Source organism: Nycticebus coucang, chromosome 9 (assembly GCF_027406575.1).
Source record: "Nycticebus coucang isolate mNycCou1 chromosome 9, mNycCou1.pri, whole genome shotgun sequence".
NCBI classification, from domain to species: Eukaryota; Metazoa; Chordata; class Mammalia; order Primates; family Lorisidae; genus Nycticebus; species Nycticebus coucang.
Genome location: NC_069788.1, coordinates 37,596,074 through 37,616,491, shown reverse-complemented (window position 1 = coordinate 37,616,491; position 20,418 = coordinate 37,596,074). Strand labels below are relative to the sequence as shown.

At 48.5% G+C, this 20,418-nt stretch overlaps 1 protein-coding gene across 4 annotated transcripts in view; it reads right to left on the bottom strand.

The window, feature by feature from the left end:
• Positions 1-1,364: 1,364 nt before the first annotated feature.
• Positions 1,365-20,418, bottom strand: part of CCND3 (cyclin D3) — a 109,814-nt gene continuing 90,760 nt past the window's right edge. For 2 of the 4 annotated variants that reach the window (XM_053601991.1, XM_053601993.1), the window contains 4 exons: positions 7,188-7,403; positions 3,734-3,893; positions 2,928-3,064; positions 1,365-2,512 (listed from right to left, as the gene is read on the bottom strand). In XM_053601991.1, coding sequence (XP_053457966.1) covers positions 2,345-2,512; positions 2,928-3,064; positions 3,734-3,893; positions 7,188-7,358 — 636 coding nt within the window. In that variant the 5' untranslated portion in view covers positions 7,359-7,403 and the 3' untranslated portion in view covers positions 1,365-2,344. Of the gene's footprint in view, positions 2,513-2,927; positions 3,065-3,733; positions 3,894-7,187; positions 7,404-7,643; positions 7,877-8,238; positions 8,620-20,418 lie in introns of those variants that run through there. The other 2 variants (XM_053601989.1, XM_053601990.1) reach the window with 2 other exon arrangements.

Genomic DNA, 20,418 nt, shown 5'->3' with positions numbered 1-20,418 from the left:
CCTCTTCATTTTGGTGTAGTCATTGGAAGCCTTTGACCTTTCCTTCTTCAGTTGGAAGGAAAAGTAAAAGACCTTTTCCCCTGTTGCTATCTATGGGGTAGATTCTGACCTAGTTTTTACAGAGGGCCTCACTCCTAACCCTCTGAGCTAAAAGTTTATTTCTCCAGGCTACTCTCACCTTGTTAGCCCTTGGGGAGCGGGGGGCATGTTGGCTGCCTCCCCCTCACATGACACTGGCTGCTTTGGTTGAATGCCAGCAACCAGGAGTAGGCTGTCCAAAGATGGTCATGTTTCAGCTGTGGATGAAAGGGCAATAGGAGAAGCCCCTCCTTGAGGAAAATGGAGATTCAGAGACAAGGTCAAAGATAAGGTTGGCTTAAGGATGAGTAGATCTTGGCTCGAACCCTGTATCACAGTGGTTATAGCACCAGCCACATACACCAAGGCTGGCAGGTTCAAACCCAGGCCAGCTAAATAACAATGACAAGTGCAACAAAAAATAGCCAGGTGTTGTGGCGGGCACCTGTAGTCCCAGCTGCTTGGGAGGCTGAGGCAAGAGAATTGCTTAAGCCCAAGAGTTTGAGGTTGCTGTGAGCTATGATGACACAGCACTCTACCAAGGGTGACAAAAAAAGGAAAAAAAAAAAAAGGATGAGTAGATCCTAGGTTAGCTTCATGTTTCCATAAGAAGCTTCCTATCTTCTTAAAGATAAAGGCCGTGTTCTACTTGGGAGGCTGAGGCAAGAGAATCGCTTAAGCCCCCAAGAGTTAAAGGTTGCTGTGATATATGACACCACAGCACTCAAACAAGGGCAACATAGTGAGACTGTCTTAAAAAAAAAGATAATGGCCATGTTTATTATAATCTTTATCACTTCCTACCTATTTAACATGTGTAGAAACAAAGCTATCCTGTTGCCTTTTTAAAAAAGTATCACTCGGATGGCCCCTATGGCTCAAAGGAGTAGGGCGCTGGCCCCATATGCCGGAGGTGGGTTCGGAGGTGGGTTCGGGCCCAGCCCCTGCCAAAACTGCAAAAAAAAAAAAAAAAAAAAATCCTAAAAAAGTATTACTCATTAAGTTTTTGAGTACTATACCTCAAGCTCCATTTTCCCCATAAGCCCTCTGGTTTTTGTTGTGCAGTTTTGCATAGCATAGTGATTTTTAGGAAAACATAGATCACCTTATAAAGCAGAACTATATATTTGGGGCAGAGACCGTATACCCCACAAAGCCTAAATATCTAGCCCTTAACAGAATAGACTTGGTGATCCCTGCTTTAGGCCCATTGACTTCCACACCTCATTACATCACAGTCTAGAAATAGGCTTCTACTACCACCCAAACCAAAAAGCCAAAGCCAGTTTTATTCCAGAATATTTATTAAGGTAGCCTGATGGTCCTGGGCCACCAGCCTAAATCTTATGGCCTTTAGGAAAGACCTGTGTCAACAGGACTTGCCTCCCTCTCCAGCTGGACCTGGCCAACTCTAGGGCATCCCTGCATCATCCTCCTGCCTAGAGGATGGAGCAGAGAGCCAAAGGGAGAGGAGGGCATGACCCTATTCCAGGCTGTAGCAGCTCCTTGGCCACAAAGATTTTTTAGCCAGTCACAGAGGGGAGGGAAACAGCAACCACCAGGGTTACCACCACTTGTGGGATAGACAGGCCCCACTACATCCTCTTACAGTTGTACTCATAGCAATTAATAAATTAAAATAACTCCTTCCTTCACCACCGAGCCCCTCAATCACCTGGGAGAAACTGAGTGGAAAGCAAAGCAAGGAGGAATACCATAGGTTTTTGTCCCTCTAGCCAAGACCTAGGCTCCTCCCTCTAGGAGCAGCCGTGAGCAAGGATTAAACGGGGCTTCCAAAGTGTGCTGAGAGGAGCCATCTAGACTGTTTCCCCCAACATGAAATTTCATCTTTGGAAGGACCCCAATCCAAATATAACCCTAGAAGGCACTGGGGCATTTTGGCAATTGAGAACCTGAGAGCCCTAGGGGAGGGAAGCCTCAAAAAGAATGCTGGTGCATGTATTTCACCTATTCCAATATCTGACCAGCCTAGCCCACTCCCAGCTAGAGTCAGGGAAGGAGCTGACCTGGACAGATGCAAGGAGGAAGAGGAGCTCAACTAGCCTCCCAAACACAATCATGGCTGGCCAGGCCCCTTAGTGCACACGCAGGGATAGGTAGGACCTGACCTCCTTGGGCCTTGTGGGGGGAGAAATAGGAACCCGCTCAAGCTTCAGATGTGGTATGGTTTGTTCCTAGAGGCAGACAGGTGGGTGGCAGTGGCCCCTTCTCTGCTTAGTGGCCACTGGAGGGGGCCTCTCCAGGGCTACAGGTGGATGGCTGTGACATCTGTGGGAGTGCTGGTCTGGGTGGGCCCCTGGCTGCTGGAGCCCCGGGGGGCTTTGGGCGCTGGGCTGGAGCTGGTCTGGGCAGCTTCCCTAAGGCTCTCCCTGAGCGCAGCTTCAATCTGCTCTTGACAGGCCCGCAGGCAGTCCTAGGAACACAGGGGAATAGTCAGGAGGGAATGCTCCCCCCAACATCTGGCAGCAGGGGTGGGGGAAGAACACCTTCCAGCATACAGGGAAGTCTGGGGAGGTTAGGCCACAGCCCAGCCCCAGGAATTGGTCTTCAATTCTCAGAAACTGGCAAGAGGATGTGGCAAGAGGGTGTGAGAGCAGCCCTGCATCTGACACCAAATGCCCCACCCCCTCTCCAGCACACCACTTGGCAAGAAAAGGGCACCCAGGGCCAGCACCCTTCACCCTACCCAAGATACTTGCTCTTCAGACCAAGGCAGGAGATAAAAAACCATAGAAGCCCCAGGGCTGTGAAACTAGGAGCTGGAACCAGATTGGTGTGGATGCCTCCCTCTACTGGAGACTTAGGGGACAACACTGCCCAGCACTCACCACTTCAGTGCCTGTGATCCCTGCCAGCAGCTCTGTGAGCTCGTCCCCAGAGGTGGAACAGGCACCCAGGCCTTGCACTGCAGCCCCGATGCTGCCCGTTGCGATCATGGATGGTGGGTACATGGCAAAGGTGTAATCTTGGAGAGGAGAGGAAACGATGAGACAAGGAAACCTCGAGGATAACAGCCAATGTGGAGTTCCTATTCCTCTGAAAGTGCTAGGCAGCATGAATAGAGCAGGGGGTGAGGAAAGATCTCAGGAAGGGAGAAAAGGAGAGTATCAGGACAAATAGCAAATTTCCATAGGTCCAGGGTGGAGCTGGCCAGGGATCAGGGGATAAGTGAAACCCTACCTAGTCTATGTAATGGCCTCCATTCATAAATGTGAGTTGAAATGCCTTTATGGAAACAAAAGTAGAGCCTTGAGACCTGGGTCCTGCTCCCCATTTTTTTTTTTTTTTTGTAGAGACAGAGTCTCACTTTATGGCCCTCAGTAGAGTGCCATGGCATCACACAGCTCACAGCAACCTCCAACTCCTGGGCTTAAGCGATTCTCTTGCCTCAGCCTCCCAAGTAGCTGGGACTACAGGCGCCCACCACAATGCCCGGCTATTTTTTTTTTTTTTGGTTTTCAGTTTGGCCGGGGCTGGGTTTGAACCCGCCACCCTCGGTATATGGGGCCGGCGCCCCACCAACTGGGCCACAGGCGCCACACACCTGCTCCTCATTTACTGTGAGACGTTACTCCTCACCCTTAAGAGTCTTCTGGATTTCCCAAATTGGCAAAAAGGTGCACAAGGCTCTTACCTGTAGCACAGAGGGCCAAGAAGGTCTGAGCGTGCTTTTTCACCAAGGCCTGTCGATCACTGGGCAGAGAGAGTCGGTGCAGAATCAGGGCTAGGAAATCATGAGCAATCACAGCAGCCAGGTCCCACTTGAGCTTCCCAAGGACCAGCACCTCCCAGTCCTGAGTGATGGAGAAAATGGTGAGATCATCCACTAGAGAATGTAGGGGAGGAGCAAAGAGCAGCTTACAGGGAAGGAAGCCCACCAAACGTTTGAAGCTCAAGATCCCAGTTTTACTTCTTACTTTTTTTCTTTTTTTGTTTTTGAGACAGACTCTCACTTTGTCACCCTCGATAGAGTGCTGTGGCGTCATAGCTCACAGCAATCTCAAACTCTTGGGCACAAATGATCCTCTTGCTCAGAGTGGTCTGGAACTCCTGAACTCAAGCAATCCACCCGCCTCAACCTCCCAGAGTGCTAGGATTATAGGCGTAAGCCACTATACCCGGCCCTTGCTTCTGGTTTTTTTCTTTTTTTTTTTTTTTTTTTTGGTTTTTGGCCGGGGCTGGGTTTGAACCCGCCACCTCTGGCATATGGGACTGGCGCCCTACTCCTTGAGCCACAGGCGCCACCCTTGCTTCTGGTTTTAATACCTGGCACCATGGAGTCCCAGGCAGAGAAGAGCTGCAGGGATTTGCTTTGAACATTTATTGATCAGTTAGTTGCCCAGGTGCCAGGGCAACATGCTTTATATGTATTATTCCTTCTAAGCCTGTCTGATTATCTTTAAGGGGCCAATGATCAGGCCTTCTGACTTCATTCAGGGCTCTGAGGATTTCTCCAGCCAAGGTTGTAAGACTGACAGATATCACCAACATCACCATGAACTTGAGGATCCTTTGGGATGAAGCAGAAAGAAAGTTCCAAACCCCAAAGATTATGAAAGGGAAGATCACCACTAAGCTTCCCCACCCCCAGCTCTGCATCTCAACCAAGTCCACACGTCTTGAATACAAAGGAGTAAGAATGAAGCCACTCCTCCTATGACACAGCCACTCAGTCTCTTTGGAGGTTCCTGAAATGGGAGGTTGCTTAACCCAACCCACATCCCCTTAGTGAGACATCAGGGGTGGGTCCTGAGGTAGAGCACCCCACCCTACTCCCTTCAGCTGGAACCCATGGTACCCAGTGCCACTTAACTCTCATGAGGATAAGTGGAGGCTAAGCCAGACAGGATGGATCCAAGTGATCTCTGAGGGACCAAACCCTATCCCCACCCCTACCCAAGCCTATATACCAATTCGAGGTCTTAGAGGAAGGCTGAGAGCTTCCCCCCAATCCATTCTTCTAGTGCTCTCAGACTTGGCCCCATTTCCAAGTTGCACACATGAGGATTTCTTCATTGTTTTATCTCAGGAAGGAACTTGTGGGTTTGACTCCTTATTGAGGCAGAAATGGCAACCCCACCCAACCTCTTCCAGGCCCACAGCCACAGCTATCTCTCTCCTGGCCCTGGCCTAGGTGTCAGCCTCTCAGATCAGCTCCAACCTCTCATAGGACCCAAAAGAAAATAGCTTGGCTTGGAGCCAAAAGAAATCAGGCAGAGAACCTAGGATTCTTTCAATACTTGTCGAAGTAGCCAAACTCTTTAACTTAGGAGTCAACATAAAGGATCCAGCCTCCAGGGAAGTACCTACAAAGCAACTGGGAATGGGTCTGTCCCTATGGGGAAGTATGGGGTCCTGTGTGAGGAAGGTGGCCATCCTCCCCCATATCTAGGCAACCTCTGAGAATCCCAGCCCCACTTGGCAGAGAACATACCCCTGGGAGTGAATAGCTTCAATGGCTAGCAGCATTCATCACATCCCTAAGTTTTAAGCCAACCTGGTCTAGCTAGAAGACTCAGATTCTATGCTGCTCAGTGCAATGCTGAGGAAGGAATCTTCCCTCCTTCCTTGGGTCTCAACCTTCCTCTGCTGCATAAGCACTTGGAGTTCTCAGAGGTTTCTTCTGACCTTCTAGAAGTCTTTTGGAGGCTCCACCCCCAGGCTCAGCTAGGAGTCAGAGATGAGTACTTTTTGTGTGTTCTGAAAAATTCCCCTCACACATAGGCATCTACACCCCAATCTTTTCAAAAAAAAAGAAGCCCCCGTCTACCTTCTAGGCCCAATCCCTCCAAAAACATCTTGTTCTCTGGCCCTAGAAACTAGTTCCACGCTCAGACTTGCCAAAACTACCAGATTCATCACAAAGCTGTGGAGCCTCCTGGATTCCCAACTCAGGCCTCATACTCCCATCTCTGAGCTACTTGGCAGGAAGAGGAATCCTGTTCCTACATTCACAGGGGCCCCAGTACCCTGGCTTCCCCACCAGCCAATCACAGCAGCCTGCTGCTGCCCTCCTCCCTGGGAGATGAACCCCACAGAGTCCTCTCAGGGTCAGGAGAAGACTTGGCTGGCCACAGAGCAAGGTGAAGGGAGGTGCCACTCTCTTCTCTCAGCCCCCTAGGAGATGGTCTGCAAGCCTCACATAACCTCTTCCAAATCCAAGCAGTTCCCCCACCTCCTTCCCAGGCTTCTTTTGAGGCAGGACAGAACTAGTGAGTGACTTTCCTACCCTGCCTCAAAGAAGCCTAGACCAAGTTCCCAGCAGGAGGCCCTGGGAGCCACTTCCCAAACCACAGGAGTGACAGCAGCTCTCCACAGGGTTATGAAAGACCTTGGTCAGAGTCAGCCGGGCCGGGGGAGGGGCACCATTATCACATCGGAAGCAGCTGCAGCTCAGCTCCCTGTCTGTCCCTCAGCTTGAACCTTTGGCTAAGGGGGAAAGGGAGAGATGTTTCCACCAGACCCAAAGCAGCTGCTCCAGTTCCTCAGAATGAGGACAGGGAAGGGAGGATTAGGAAGAAGCTATCTCTACTGGGATATAAGGGGAAGGAAAGAAGGTGGGATGAAACAAGTCAGCCCTTCCTTAAAGTAATCAGGGCCTGGCTTTAATCTACTCTGGGAGGCTTTTCTATCAAAGTCCACTTGGGGATAAAGGCTCAACCAAGGCAGCCCCCCTCCCCCACATGAAACACATTCCACTCTCCCACTCCAGTGGGGGTGTGCAGGCATGCCCTTCTGCTGCCAATAAATAACTCATGGTGTCTGTGTAAACCCAGAGGCAAAGTACTAGTAAGCGAGACATGCAGTTTGACTTGTTGCTATTTGGGGGAAAGACCAGGAAGGAGTGGCATCCTCTGGAGGTCAGGAGAGGGTTTAGTTCATGGCTGCAGCTCAAGCGCAGGTGAGCGCTACCTCAACCACACCACCAGACTATCCCCTCTTTTCTCCCACCCCAATTTCTTTCTAGAAAAGCCTCAGGGAGCTTGCCTTGCCACAGGGAGGCAGAAAGCCACTGAGGTCTTAGCTTTCCTTATCTTGGGAAGTGCGGAGACAGTATGCGTTAGGAGTGGGGGCAATTACATACGCACCCGCAACTGGCGGGGAGAGACAGCATGGTCGGTGTAGATGCAGAGTTTTTCGATGGTCAGGGGCGTGGTCTCGCGCAGCTTGGAGGCTAGCAGCATGCAGACCGCACCCAAGAGCTGCAACTGCGCCTTTCGGGTGGGGACGCAGGACAGGTAGCGATCCAAGTAGTTCATGGCCAGGGGGAAGACTTCCTCCTCACAGCGCTGCTCCTCACACACCTGGGGAAGGGCGCACAGTCACTGCTGGGGCAGGAACATAGGAAACGCAGCAGCATTAAGAGGGAGAGGAGTGCTAAAGGGAGGTGAAATGGGAAGCAAAAACCGGGAGGGTAAACCACTTACAGTGACAAGGACCGATAACAGAGGAGTATGCGCCCTCCCCAACGTGACGCCCCCCGCTTCCTCTGCGTAGCCGCCTTTCCTCTGTCCCCTTGGGAGTGCCTTTCAGAAGCTCCCCACCTTATGAAAGATTCCAGAGACTTCCTTCTCCCATAGCGAAGGGAAGTGGCACGAAGAGTCACCTGTGGTGGCCGGAGGGCTGGGACCTTACCCCCATTACCCTCGCCACTGCACACACCCGAAGGGAAGGGAGGAGACTCCTGCAGCTGCCTCCGTACTTTTCATTTCCCTGTCTGCCGGAACAGGGCGCGCGCCACCCCCCACCGCCTTCCCCGCCAGAACCCCGCGACAGACACAGGAACCGGCCCTGGGCGGGGGCGGCCGAGTCCAGGGTTTTCCAATCGCGCTCTCCTGAGAAGACTAGGCGGGGGAGGGAAGCAGGAGACACTGAGGGAAGCCAAGGAGAAGGTGTCCCTTGTCCCGCTTTCTCGGCCCGAAGAGATTTAAGAGTGCCAAATGACTGGCAGTCAGTCAGAAGGAGCTCATTAGGGCTGGGGAAGGGAGAAGGACACCACAGAGGCGGCGGACTAGGGTGACCTAGTGAAAGGCCAGAACCTGGGAGTCTGGGCCACAGGAGCATCCGGCAAATTGTTATTGGGACCAGGATGTCCAGAACCGGGGGCGGCGGAAGAAGGGGGACCGGTCTGGGCAATACCTCCAGCATCCAGTATGCCAGCATCTTCCGCATGTGCGGCTTGATCTCCCTCTGCACACACTGGAAGTAGGAGGCGCGGGGCACGTAGCGCTCCTCCAGGCGAAGCAAGCTCTGCAGGACACGCTGGTCCCCTAGCAGCCGCGGGTCAGGCCCGGCCCGAGGCGCGTGCCGGGTGCTCTCGCAACACAGCAACTCCATACTCGGGCAGCGCAAGGGCAGGACGGGAGCGCGGGCTGGCGAGTCAGAACGCTGACGGCGGGTCAGAGAGCGCGGGGCGCGGGTCTGGCGCTGGCACTGCGCGGCGGAGCCCCAGCCCGTCCGCGCCCGCGCGCGTTGCTTTGCTGACAGGCGCCCCGCCCCTCGCGACGATGTAGCAACAGAGGAATGCTAGGACGTCGCAACGTTCCAAGGGGCGGGGCTGCCGGCGCCCCAGACGGAAAGGGCCGGCGGGGCGCTCTCCCCTCCCTCCCGGCCGTCTTATTGGTCCGCCAGGCCCAAGCCGGCCGGCTTCCGGGCACTCCGCGCCCTCTTGACCATCGGGTAGAGAAACGTTCTGGGAGGTGGGTATCTTCCCCACCAAGGGGACCGCCCATTTTGCTTCTCTGTAGTCGCCCAGCAAATAACTTTTCTCCAAAGGTCATTCATTCATTTATTCATTCGTTAAGCTCTATTTCACCAGCTGCTTGCTGTAAGGAATGTGATAAATAATATAAGAGCTGATTCTTAGTGAATGTTTTTCCAAAGCACTTAATATGCAATAACATTAAATCTTGATGAAAACTCAAAAACTGAGGCACAGTAACTGTACCAATCATACAGTTAGTCCATTGAAGATCTAAGATTGGGAACCTGGCCATTTTGCTCCAGATTCTGCGCTCCACACCATTGCTACTTATGCTGTGATTCCCCAGACTTACTCCATGGCTGGTAAAAAATACAAACTCTCAGGCCCACCCCTGACCTGCTGAGTCAGAATCTGAATTTTAACTGGATTCCTGTGCACTTTAAAGTACGAAAAGCTTGCAGCATTCAGAGTATTGTGTGTGTGTGTGTATATGTAAAATGTATACATATTTTGTGCCCCCTCAGCAGCTAGGGCACCGGCCACATGCACAGGGCTGGCGGGTTCGAACCCACCCGGGGCCTGCCAAACAACAATGACAGCTACAACAACAACAACGAAAATGGCTGGGCGTTGTGGGGGGCACCTGTAGTCCCAGCTACTTGGGAGGCTGAGGCAAGAGAATCACTTAAGCCCAAGAGTTTGAGGTTGCTGTGAGCTGTGATCTCACTGGACACTCTACTGAGGGCGACATAGTGAAACTCTGTCTCAAAAAAAAAAAAAATTCTATTTTTAGTAAAGACTGGGTCTTACTTTTGCTCAGATTGGTCTCAACTTGTGAGCTGAAGCAATCCACCTGCCTCGGCCTCCCAGAGTGCTAGGATTACAGGCGTGAGCCACCACTCCCGGCCTACACACCCATTTTCAAATGAGATCATCGAAAACTGTTTTGTAACCCCTCTACACTAAAATAAAAAAAAAAAAGAAAGAAGTTAACATTTTTCCATATTATTATTCTACAACATCATTTGGTGAATATATTATAAATTCTTTTACCAAACCTGTATTGTTGAAAACTTAAATTGTTGCTAGTTCTATTAATAATAATACTGCAAAACTTTTTTGTAGTAATATCTTTGTGCACATTCATGATTGTTTCTAGAAGTGGAATTTCTCAACTTCGGGTTATGAAACATTCTAAGGCTTTTGATACAATTCTTGTTGCTAAATTTTCCTGCTGAAAGGCTGAACCAATCTATTCCACCATCTATTTTTTTATTTTTTTAAGAAACAGAGTCTCACTTTATCGCCCTGGGTAAAGTGATGTAGCATCACAGCTCACAGCAACCTCCAACTCCTGGGCTTAGGTGATTCTCTTGTCTCAGCCTACCAAGTAGCTGGGACTACAGGTGCCCACCAGAACGTGCAGAAATTTTTTGTTGCAGTTTGGCCAAGGCCGGGTTCAAACCCACCACCCTCGGTATATGGGGCCGGTGCCCTACCCACTGAATGGGTGCCGCCCATTCTTTTATAGAGACAGAGTCTCATTTTAAAGCCCTTGGTAGAGAGCTCACAGCTCACAGCAACCTCCAACTCCTGGGCTTAAGTGATTCTCTTGCCTCAGTCTCCTGAGTAGCTGGGACAATAGGCGCCTGCCACAACGCTCAGCTATTTTTTTGTTGCAGTCTGGCCAGGGCCGGCTTTGAACCTACCACCCTAGTTATATGGGGCCAGAGCCCTACCCACTGAGCCACAGGTACCACCTTTTCTTTTGAGATGGAATCTCACTCCGTCACCTGGGCTAAAGTGCTATGGCCTCAGCCTAACTCACAGCAGCCTCAAACACCTAGGCTCAAGTAATCCTGATGCCTCAGCCTCCCTAGTAGTTGGGACTCCAGATGTGTTTCAACATTCCTAGCTAATTTTTCTATTTTTAGTGAATAAAAGAAATTAATATTTTATTTGTGGGGTTGGGAGGGGGTCTCCACTTTGCTCAGGCTGGTCTCCAACTCCTGACCTCAAGCAATCTTCCAATCTTCTCCCAGAGTGTGAGTATTACAGGAATGAGCCATCACACTTGGCCTACTTTTCTTATTTAAATTACCTATTCCATCCTTTGTTCAGTCTTTTCTTGGGATGTTTGCTTTCCCTTATTGACTTTAAGTACTCATTACATTTCAAGGATATTAACCTTTTTAGTGTTGTTTTATTTTCTATCTATCTTTAGTGAAAACAAACTTTTAGTTCATTGTTTGACTTCAATTTTTGGTTCATGATGGATTTTTTCAACAAATAGGAGATGTTTTTAAAACAAATTTTTTTTTTGAGATAGAGACTCTGTCACCCTGGATTGAGTACTGTGACGTTATAGCTCACAGCAACCTAAAACTCTTGGGCTCAAGCGATCCTCTTGCCTCAGCCTCCCAAGTAGCTGGGGCTACAGGTGCCTGCCACAATGCCCAGCTATTTTTAGAGACGGGGTCTTGCTCTGGCCCTCTGCCACCACACCCAGCCTAAAACAATTCTTTTTTTTTACTAAGTCTCACTCTGTTGCCCAGGCTAGAGTGCCAGTGGCTTCAGTTTAGCTCTCAGCAACCTCAAACTCCTGGGTTTAAGCGATCCTCCCGCCTCAGTCTCCTAAGCAGCTGAGACTACAGGCACCCGCCACCACCTAGCTTATTTTTTCTATTTTTAGTAGAGATATGGTCTCACTCTTGCTCAGTCTGGTCTCAAATTCCCAAGCTCAGGCAATCCACCTGTCTAGGCCTTCCATAGTGCTAGGATTATAGGCATAAGCCACTGTGCCCAACCAAATAAATCTTTTTAAGTAAAAGGTTTATTTTTATATTTGTCAGTATTTTCTTTTAACAATTTGTACCTTTGAACCATGCCTTCCCCACCTTATAATTATATAAATACTAGAAGAAAATGTATGAAATCTTTATACAAGATTCTTTTCACCCCAGGAACTTGTTGCAAATGCAGATTCTTAGGCCCTACCTCAGACCTTCTCCTTCTTCAAGTGAGTGATGAAGCCCCAAAGTATGCACGCTCAAGGGTACCTACAATAAAGGCCTTTTTAAAAACGTGTATATCTTCACCTACATTTATTCATTGTATCATATTAAGGGGAGGCATGTCTAGCTTTATTTTTACGAAATTATAAGCCATGTGTCCCACAGCACCAATTTAACAATCTGTTCTTTATTTTACTCAATTTCCTGCTATAAGCATCCCTGGGCTTGGTTCTTCCTGTTTATTTATTATTTATTTATTCGTTTTAACATCACTTTACTATTTTGATGGTTCTTCCATTTCAGATGATGACTTGTTTCGTATTTTAGTATCAGCCAAATACTTTCACTGGAAACTCACCTTCAGAATTCCTGCCACTTTTGCCTAAGAAATCTCATCTGGTCTTCACCCAATTATCAGGAAGATGCCGAAGGAAGGCACCACAAGTTCACTCAGTTTGAAATAAGTACTGCCTTCCTCTCCTAGAGAGAACAGGCTTTCAACTATAGCAAGAGGGATGTAAATTAGATAGCAGGGAGAACTCCAAATAGAAGATGACATGGGCTCGGCGCCTGTAGCTCAGCAGCTAGGGCGCCAGCCACATGCACCAGAGCTGACGGGTTGAAATCCAGCCTGCGCCTGCCAAACAACAATAACAACTACAACCAAAAATAAAATAGCCAGGCGTTGTGGCGGGCTCCTGTAGTCCCACCTACTTGAGAGGCTGAGGCAAGAGAATCGCTTAAGCCCAAGAGTTTGAGGTTGCCGTGAGCTGTGACACCACAGCACTCTACCGAGGGTGAATTAGTGAGAGTCTGTCTCAAAAAAATAAATAAAAAGAAAAGAAAGAAAATGATATGGAGCCAGATGTGGTGCCTAACACCTATAATCCTAGCACTCTGGGAGGCTGAGGCGGGTGGATCACCTGAGCTCAGGAGTTTGAGACTAGCCTGAGCAAGAGTGATACCCTGTCTCTACTAAAAAATAGAAAAAAATAGTCTCGGTGCCCATAGCACAGTGGTTATGGTGCCAGCCACATACACCAAGGGTGGTGGGTTCTAACCCAGCCTGGGCCTGCTAAACAACTGCAACAAAAAAATAGCCGGGCTTTGGCTTAGTGCCTATAGCTCAGCAGCTAGGGCGTCAGCCACATACACAGGAGCTAGCAGCTTCGAATCCAGCCTGGGCCCACCAAACAACAATAACTGCAACCAAAAAATAGCCAGGCATTGTGGCGGGCACCTGTAGTCCCAGCTACTTGGGAGGCTGAGGCAAGAAAATCACTTAAGCCCAAGAGTTTGAGGTTGCTGTGAACTGTAACGCCACAGCACTCTACTGAGGGTGATATAGTGAGACTCTCTCTCAATACATAAATAAATAAATAATAGAAAAAATAGCCGGGCATCGTGGCAAGTGCCTATAGTCTCAGCCACTGGGGAGGCTCAGGCAAGAAGATTGCTTGAGCCCAGGAGACTGAGGTTCCTGTGAGCTTGGATAAGGCCGTGACTCTCTAGCTTGGGGGAACAGAATGAGACCCTCTCTCACAAAAAAGGGGTGGGGAGTGCTGGGTGCCGTGGCTCATACCTATAATCCTAGCACTCTGGGAGGCAGAGGCAGGTGGATTGCCTGAGCTCAGGAGTTTGAGACCAGTCTGAATAAGAGCAAGACCCTGTCTCTAACTAAAAATAGAAAGACTGAGGCAAGAGGATCGCTTGAGCCAAGAGTTGGAGGTTGCTGTGAGCTATGAAGCCACAGCCCTCTATTGAGGGTGACAAAGTGAGACTCCATCTCAAAAACAAAAAAAATAGCTGGGTGTTGTGATGGGCGTTATAGTCCCAGTTACTTGGGAGACTGAAGCAAAAAAATTGCTTGAGCCCAAGAGTTAGAGGTTGCTGTGAATATGACACAACAGCACTCTACGAAGGGTGACAAATGAGACTGTCTCAAAATAAAAGAAAACAAAAGAAAAAAATCTCCTGCATCCCTGGTCACCCCATCTCCTCTGCCTGAAGGGTCTTCACTCTGTTTATTCATCCTTGCAGGCCCAGCTCAGGTCTGTTCTCCTTCAGGAAGCTTTCCTGGAATAGTTGAGCTACGGGAACTAAACCTCTGACCCTCAAACTCCTGCACATCCCACTGCACATGGCCTAGATTTGGCTGCCTGTTTCTGGATCTTTCTCAACCCCCAGCCTAAGTATAAGCTACTGGACAGGGGGAAACTGCCAGGAACTGGGCAAGGTGTTTACAATCCACCAGCTTGCCTCCTTAAGAATTTTTTGGAGGGGCGGCACCTGTGGCTCAGTCCGTAAGGCGCCGGCCCCATATACTGAGGGTGGAGGGTTCAAACCCGGCCCTGGCTGAACTGCAATCAAAAAATAGCTGGGTATTGTGGCGGGCGCCTGTAGTCCAGCTGCTCAGGAGGCTGAGGCAAGAGAATCGCTTAAGCCCAGGAGTTGGAGGTTGCTGTGAGCTGTGCGAGACCACGGCACTCTACCGAGGGCCATAAAATGAGACTCTGTCTCTATAAAAAAAAAAAAAAGAATTTTTTGGAAATGGGAAACCTAAGGTACAATGGGATTAAGTAACACACTGAAGGGCTACTTAGGTCCTACAAACTGGACCCTTATTAATGCTATACTGCCTCTCCTTTTTTTTTTTGTAGAGACAGAGTCTCACTTTATGGCCCTCGGTAGAGCGCCGTGGCCTCACACAGCTCACAGCAACCTCCAACTCCTTGGGCTTAAGCGATTCTCTTGCCTCAGCCTCCCGAGTAGCTGGGACTACAGGCGCCCGCCACAACGCCCGGCTATTTTTTGGTTGCAGTTTTGGCCAGGGCCGGGCTTGAACCCGCCACCCTTGGTATATGGGGCCGGCGCCCCACCGACTGAGCCACAGGTGCCGCCCAATATACTGCCTCTCCTTAAGGACAGAGACCTATGTCCTATAAGCCTTCACCTCCTCTGCAGGACCTAGCACCTTGTGTGACCACTAGAGTAATAATATCCCTTTGTGTAGTGCTTACTATGTTCTACACACTGCCCACACTTGATATGTAGCAAATTATTTCATCTTCATGTCAACCTTATGGGAAGTATATTATTATTTTCCTTTGTTTTACAGAAAAAGGAACTTTTCTGTACTCAGAGTAGCTAAGTAACCAGCCCAAGGTCACACAGCCAGTAAGTGCTAGAGGCAAGATTCAACCCAGACAATTTCGCTCCAGAGTCCACGCTCTTTTTTTTTTTTGAAACAGAGTCTCACTTTCTCATCCTTGAGAGAGTGCTGTGGCATCACAGCTCACAGCAACCTCAAACTCTTGGGTCCAAGCGATTCTCTTACCTCAGCCTCCCAAGTAGCTGGGACTACAAGTCCCTGCCACAACACCCAGTTGTTTTTAGAGATGGGGTCTTGCTTTGGCTCAGGCTGGTTTCGTACCTGTAAGCTCAGGCAATCCACCAGCCTCGGCATCCCAAGTGCTAGGATTACAGGCATGAGCCACCATGTCTAGCCCAAAGTTCATGCTCTTAAGTACTTCATTCTGCTGTCTCTTGTGCTGTCCCATGAGTATGTATAGATTATTTAGTTGCTGATTGATTTTTATTTTATTATTATTATTTTTTTGCAGTTTTTTTAGCTGGGGCTGGGTTTGAACCCGCCACCTCCAGCATACGTAGTTGGCGCCCTACGCCTTTGAGCCACAGGCGCCACCCTCATTTGCTGATTTATTAATTGAGGTAGGGGCATGCAGAAACTGTCCAGTCCTAGAAGCCAAAGTCTGTCTCAAAAACAAAAACCCTCTGAAAAAAGTAAAAGTTTGTACAGCAAAAGCCTTACTCCTAGCAAACTTAGATTTGGCTCATGATGCTAAATGGAGCCATACCCTCTGCCACCAGAGGGTATGGCTGATTGTGTGACTTTGGGAAGAAGTTATACCACTTCTCTGTGCCTCAATTTCCTTTTCTGAAAACAGCAATAATAGTAGTACCTCCTGGCCAGGTGTTATGGCTCACATCTGTAATCCTAGCACTCTAGGGAGGCCAAGGTGGGTGGATAGCTTGAGCTCTCAGGTTCAAGACCAGCCTGAGCAAAAAGCAAGACCCCATCTCTATTAAAAATAGAAAAACTGAGGCAAGAGGATCACTTGAGCACAAGAGTTGGAAGATGCTGTGAGCTATGACTCCATGGCACTCTACCCAGGGCAACAGCTTTAGACTCTGTCTCAAAAATAACAATAATACGGGAGGCTGAGGCAAGAGAATCCCTTAAGCCCAGGAGTTGGAGGTTGCTGTGAGCTGTGTGAGGCCACGGCACTCTACCAAGGGCCATAAAGTGAGACTCTGTCTCTACAAAAAAAAAAAAAAAAAAAATTGCTCAATCTGTGTGAAATACAGAGAATGGTACCTGGCACATCATGAACACTTTAAAAAAAGTTAGTTGTGGGGTGGCACCTGTGGTTCAAAGGAGTAAGGTGCCAGCCCCATATGCCGGAGGTGGCAGGTTCAAAAACCCAGCCCCAGCCAAAACTACAAAAAAAAAAAAAGAAAGTTAGTTGTGATTGTGGGACTTAGAAGCACAAACGTCTTCATGTATATGACTATTAATGATAAAAAATATAATATAATAGGCTCAGCACACATAGCCCAGTGATTAGGGTGCTGGCCACATACACCGAGTCTGGTGGGTTCAAACCTGGCACAGGCCTGCTAAAACAATAATGACAACTGCAACAACAACAACGACAATAGCTGAGCCTTGTGGTGGGCACCTGTAGTCCCAGCTACTTGGGAGGCTGTGGCAAGAGAATTGCTTTAAGCCCAAGAGTTTGAGGTTGCTGTGAGCTATGATGCCACAGCACTCTACTGAGGGTGACATAAGGCGACTCTATCTCAAAAAAAACAAAACAAAAAAATATATAATAGATGTGAAGGCCCTTGGAATATAAAAATACCAGTGGGGGAGAATAGTTAGCACATTCTTCACTTCAGAAACAGTGGAGAAGACAGTGTCCCTGGTCAATGAAATTATCTAGTATGCTAAAAGTTGTCTGACATACCATTATTGGACTTACTAGTTTTCTGAGTATTGGAAAAACTTATATAACATTTTCCCCTAACATTTTATTTTGAAATATTTCAAACCTACAGGAAAGCTACAAGAATAGTAAACACCACCTTATCCCTTATTCATGTTTTGTTTTTTTTTTAAGAGACAGGGTCTCACTAATCTTGCCCAGGCTGGAGTGCAGCAGCTATTCACAGGCATGATCCCACGACTGATCAGCATGGGAGATTTGACCTGTTCTGTTTCTGACCTGGGCCAGTTCACCCCTCCTTAGGCAACCTGGAGGCCCCCCCACTCCCGGGAGGTCACCATATTGATGCCGAACTGAATGTGGACACCGGATCGGCATAGTGCACTACAGCCCAGAACTCCTGGATTCAAGCCACCCTCCGGAGTAGCTGGGACTACAGGCACACGCCACTGCTCCTGGCAATTCATGTGTTTTGTTGAAACATTCAGATATCATGACTCCTCATCCCTATTTCAGCCTATGTCGCCTAAAAATTGGACCATCTCCCACATAACTAAAAAATACCATCTCAATTAGAATATAACACTAATACAATGCCATAAGCAATCTAAATGCAAAGTTTCCCAATCGTTCCTATAATATTCTTTTATAACTTTTTTTCCTTCTCAACCCAAGACCCAATCAAGGATCATGCTTGTATTTACTTACACTAATTATTTAATTTCCTTTAACCAAAAACAGTTTCTGAGCCTTTAAGAAAGTCTCTGATAACATGGATACTTTTTGGTGTTTTTTTTGCAGTTTTGGCCGGGGCTGGGTTTGAACCCACCACCTCCAGCATATGGGGCCAGCGCCCTACTCTTGAGCCACAGGCACCGCCCTAACATGGATATTTTTAAAAGCCAGGTATCTTATACAATGTACCACAATTTAGATTTGTCTATTGTTTTCTCCTGATTAAATGCAGACTAGGGGTGGTGCCTGTGGCTCAATGGAGTAGGGCGCCGGCCCCATATGCAGGAGGTGGCAGGTTCATACCCAGCCCCAGCCAAAAACTGCAAAAAAATAAAAAAACATAAATGCAGACTAAACTTTTTTTTTTTTTAAGAGAAAGAGTCTCACTTTGTCGCCCTCGGTAGAGTGCTCTGGCATCACAGCTCACAGCAACTTCTAACTCCTGGGTTTAGGCGATTCTCTTGCCTCAGCCTCCCAAGTAGCTGGGACTACAGGTGCCCGCCACAATGCCTGGCTATTTTTTTGTTGCAGTTTGGCCAGGGGCTAGATTCAAACCCACCACCCTCAGCATATGGGGCTGGTGCCCCTAATTGAGCCCCAGGCACCGCCCTAAACTTTTTTTTTTTGAGACAGAATCTTGCTCTGTCACACCAGTTAGAGTGCACTGGCACCATCATAGCTCACTGCAACCTCAAATTCCTGAGTTCAAGCAATCCTCCTGCCTCAGCCTCCTACAATAAGCATGTGCCACCACACCCAGCTAATTTTTCTATTTTTTTCGTAGAGAAAGGGTCTTGCTTTTGCGTAGGGTAGTCTCAAAAATCCTGAGCCCAAGCAATCCTCCTGTTTACAGGCATGAGCTAATGAGCCTGACCAGATTAAACATTTCAGTAGAAGGGCTGGGCATGGTGGCTTACACCTGTAATCCCAGCACTTGGGAAGCTGAGGCGGATGGATTGCCTGAGCTCACAGATGGGAGACCAACCTGAGCCAGAGTGGTAGGCGTTGTGGTAGGCGCCTGTAGTCCCAGTTACTTGGGAGGCTGGGGCAAGAGAATTGCTTGAACCCAAGAGTTTGAGATTGCTGTGAGCTATAATGCCATGGTACTCTTCCCAGGGTGACAAAGTGAGACTCTGTCTCAAAAAAAAAAAAAAAAAAAAGACTACTTAAACATTTCAGTAGAGATACTGCATAGGTGACGTTCTGTCTCATTTAGACAGAACATATAATTTATAATGAAAAAAATCAGCCATTAAACCAAACTGAATTCTTTTTCTTTTTCTTTCTCTATTTCTTTTTCTTTTTTTTTTTTGCAGTTTTTGCCAGATCTGGGTTTGAATCCGCCACCTCTGGTATATGGGCCTGGCGCGTTACTCCTTTCAGCCACAGGTGCCACCCCATCATTTAGTTTTTCTTTGGGAATTCGGGAGATAATTGAGAGGTCATTCCAGGAAGCACCCTGGGAATAGGAGCCAGGAAGGGACAGAAGGTAGTAAAAAGTGCATTAATGAGTGAGTTACCATTGTGAACAAAAGGAATTCAATCCTTCCTGGAATGGCCATTAGGGGAAGGATGCTGACGACAGGTATGGGAAGGTGGAAATGACTCCCCAACACTTCCAGCTTCTGTGTAGGAGGTACAATGCACTCTGACAGTCAGAACAAGCCCTCAAGCAAACTGACAGTGCTGGCACTGGGAAATGAGGCTGGTGCACTCCGGAAGTGCCATGGACATTTGGGTGGAGATAACCATATATGCTGCACTTGCAGGGCTGGGCAGGCAGTCAGATACCAGAGCTTATGTTCTAAGCCTGAATAAATATTCTGTGCTTATTTTAAAGTAGTGTGTGTATCAGACATGAAACCTCTGACTTTATCAAGTTTCCTTTTAATTTAATGAAAAACTTTTTTTTTGAGAAAGAGTCTCACTACGCTGCCCTTGGTAGAGTGCCGTGGCGTCACAGCTCACACCGACCTCAAACTCTTGGGCTTAAGCGATTCTCTTGCCTCAGCCTCCCGAGTAGCTGGAACTACAGGTACCTGCCACAATGCCCAGCTATTTTTTTTTCTTTCTTTTTTTCTTTTTTTTTTAGAGACAGAGTCTCACTCTACCGCCCTCAGTAGAGTGCCGTGGCACCACATGGCTCACAGCAACCTCCAGCTCTTGGGCTTACATGATTCTCCTGCCTCAGCCTCCCAAGCAGCTGGGACTACAGGCGCCCGCCACAACGCCTGGCCATTTTTTTGTTGCAGTTTGGCCGGGGCTGGGTTTGAACCCACCACCCTCGGTACATGGGGCTGGCGCCCTACTCACTGAGCCACAGGCACTGTCCTTGCCCAGCTATTTTTTGTTGCAGCTGTCGTTGTTGTCTAGCTGGCTTGGGCTGCATTCGAACCCGCCACCCTCGGTGTATGTGGCTGGCGCTGTAACCACTGTGCTATGCGCGCCGCGCCTAATGAAAAACCATTATTTTTAAAATATTAAGTAGACATAGCAGAGGGGACACAAGGATATGGCAGTTGTGAAGGTGGCATACAAATAGTAGACAATTGGAAATTTATGGAAGAGAAATAAAAGGACAGAACTTTGAGTGTGAATACTTCAACTTCAGTCACAGGACCTGGCTCTGTCCCAATTATGTGTATGCGTCCACTCACACACACAAACACACATGCATAAGTACACACACAACTGAGTAAGGGCCTTGACTCTGGTAGCACCAGCTATAAAAGGGGATAACAAGACTACTTAAAGGGTGGCTCTAGGACCAAATGAGATAATGCATGATTAAAAAGTGCTAAGTAGGGCGGCGCCTGTGGCTCAGCGGGTAGGGCGC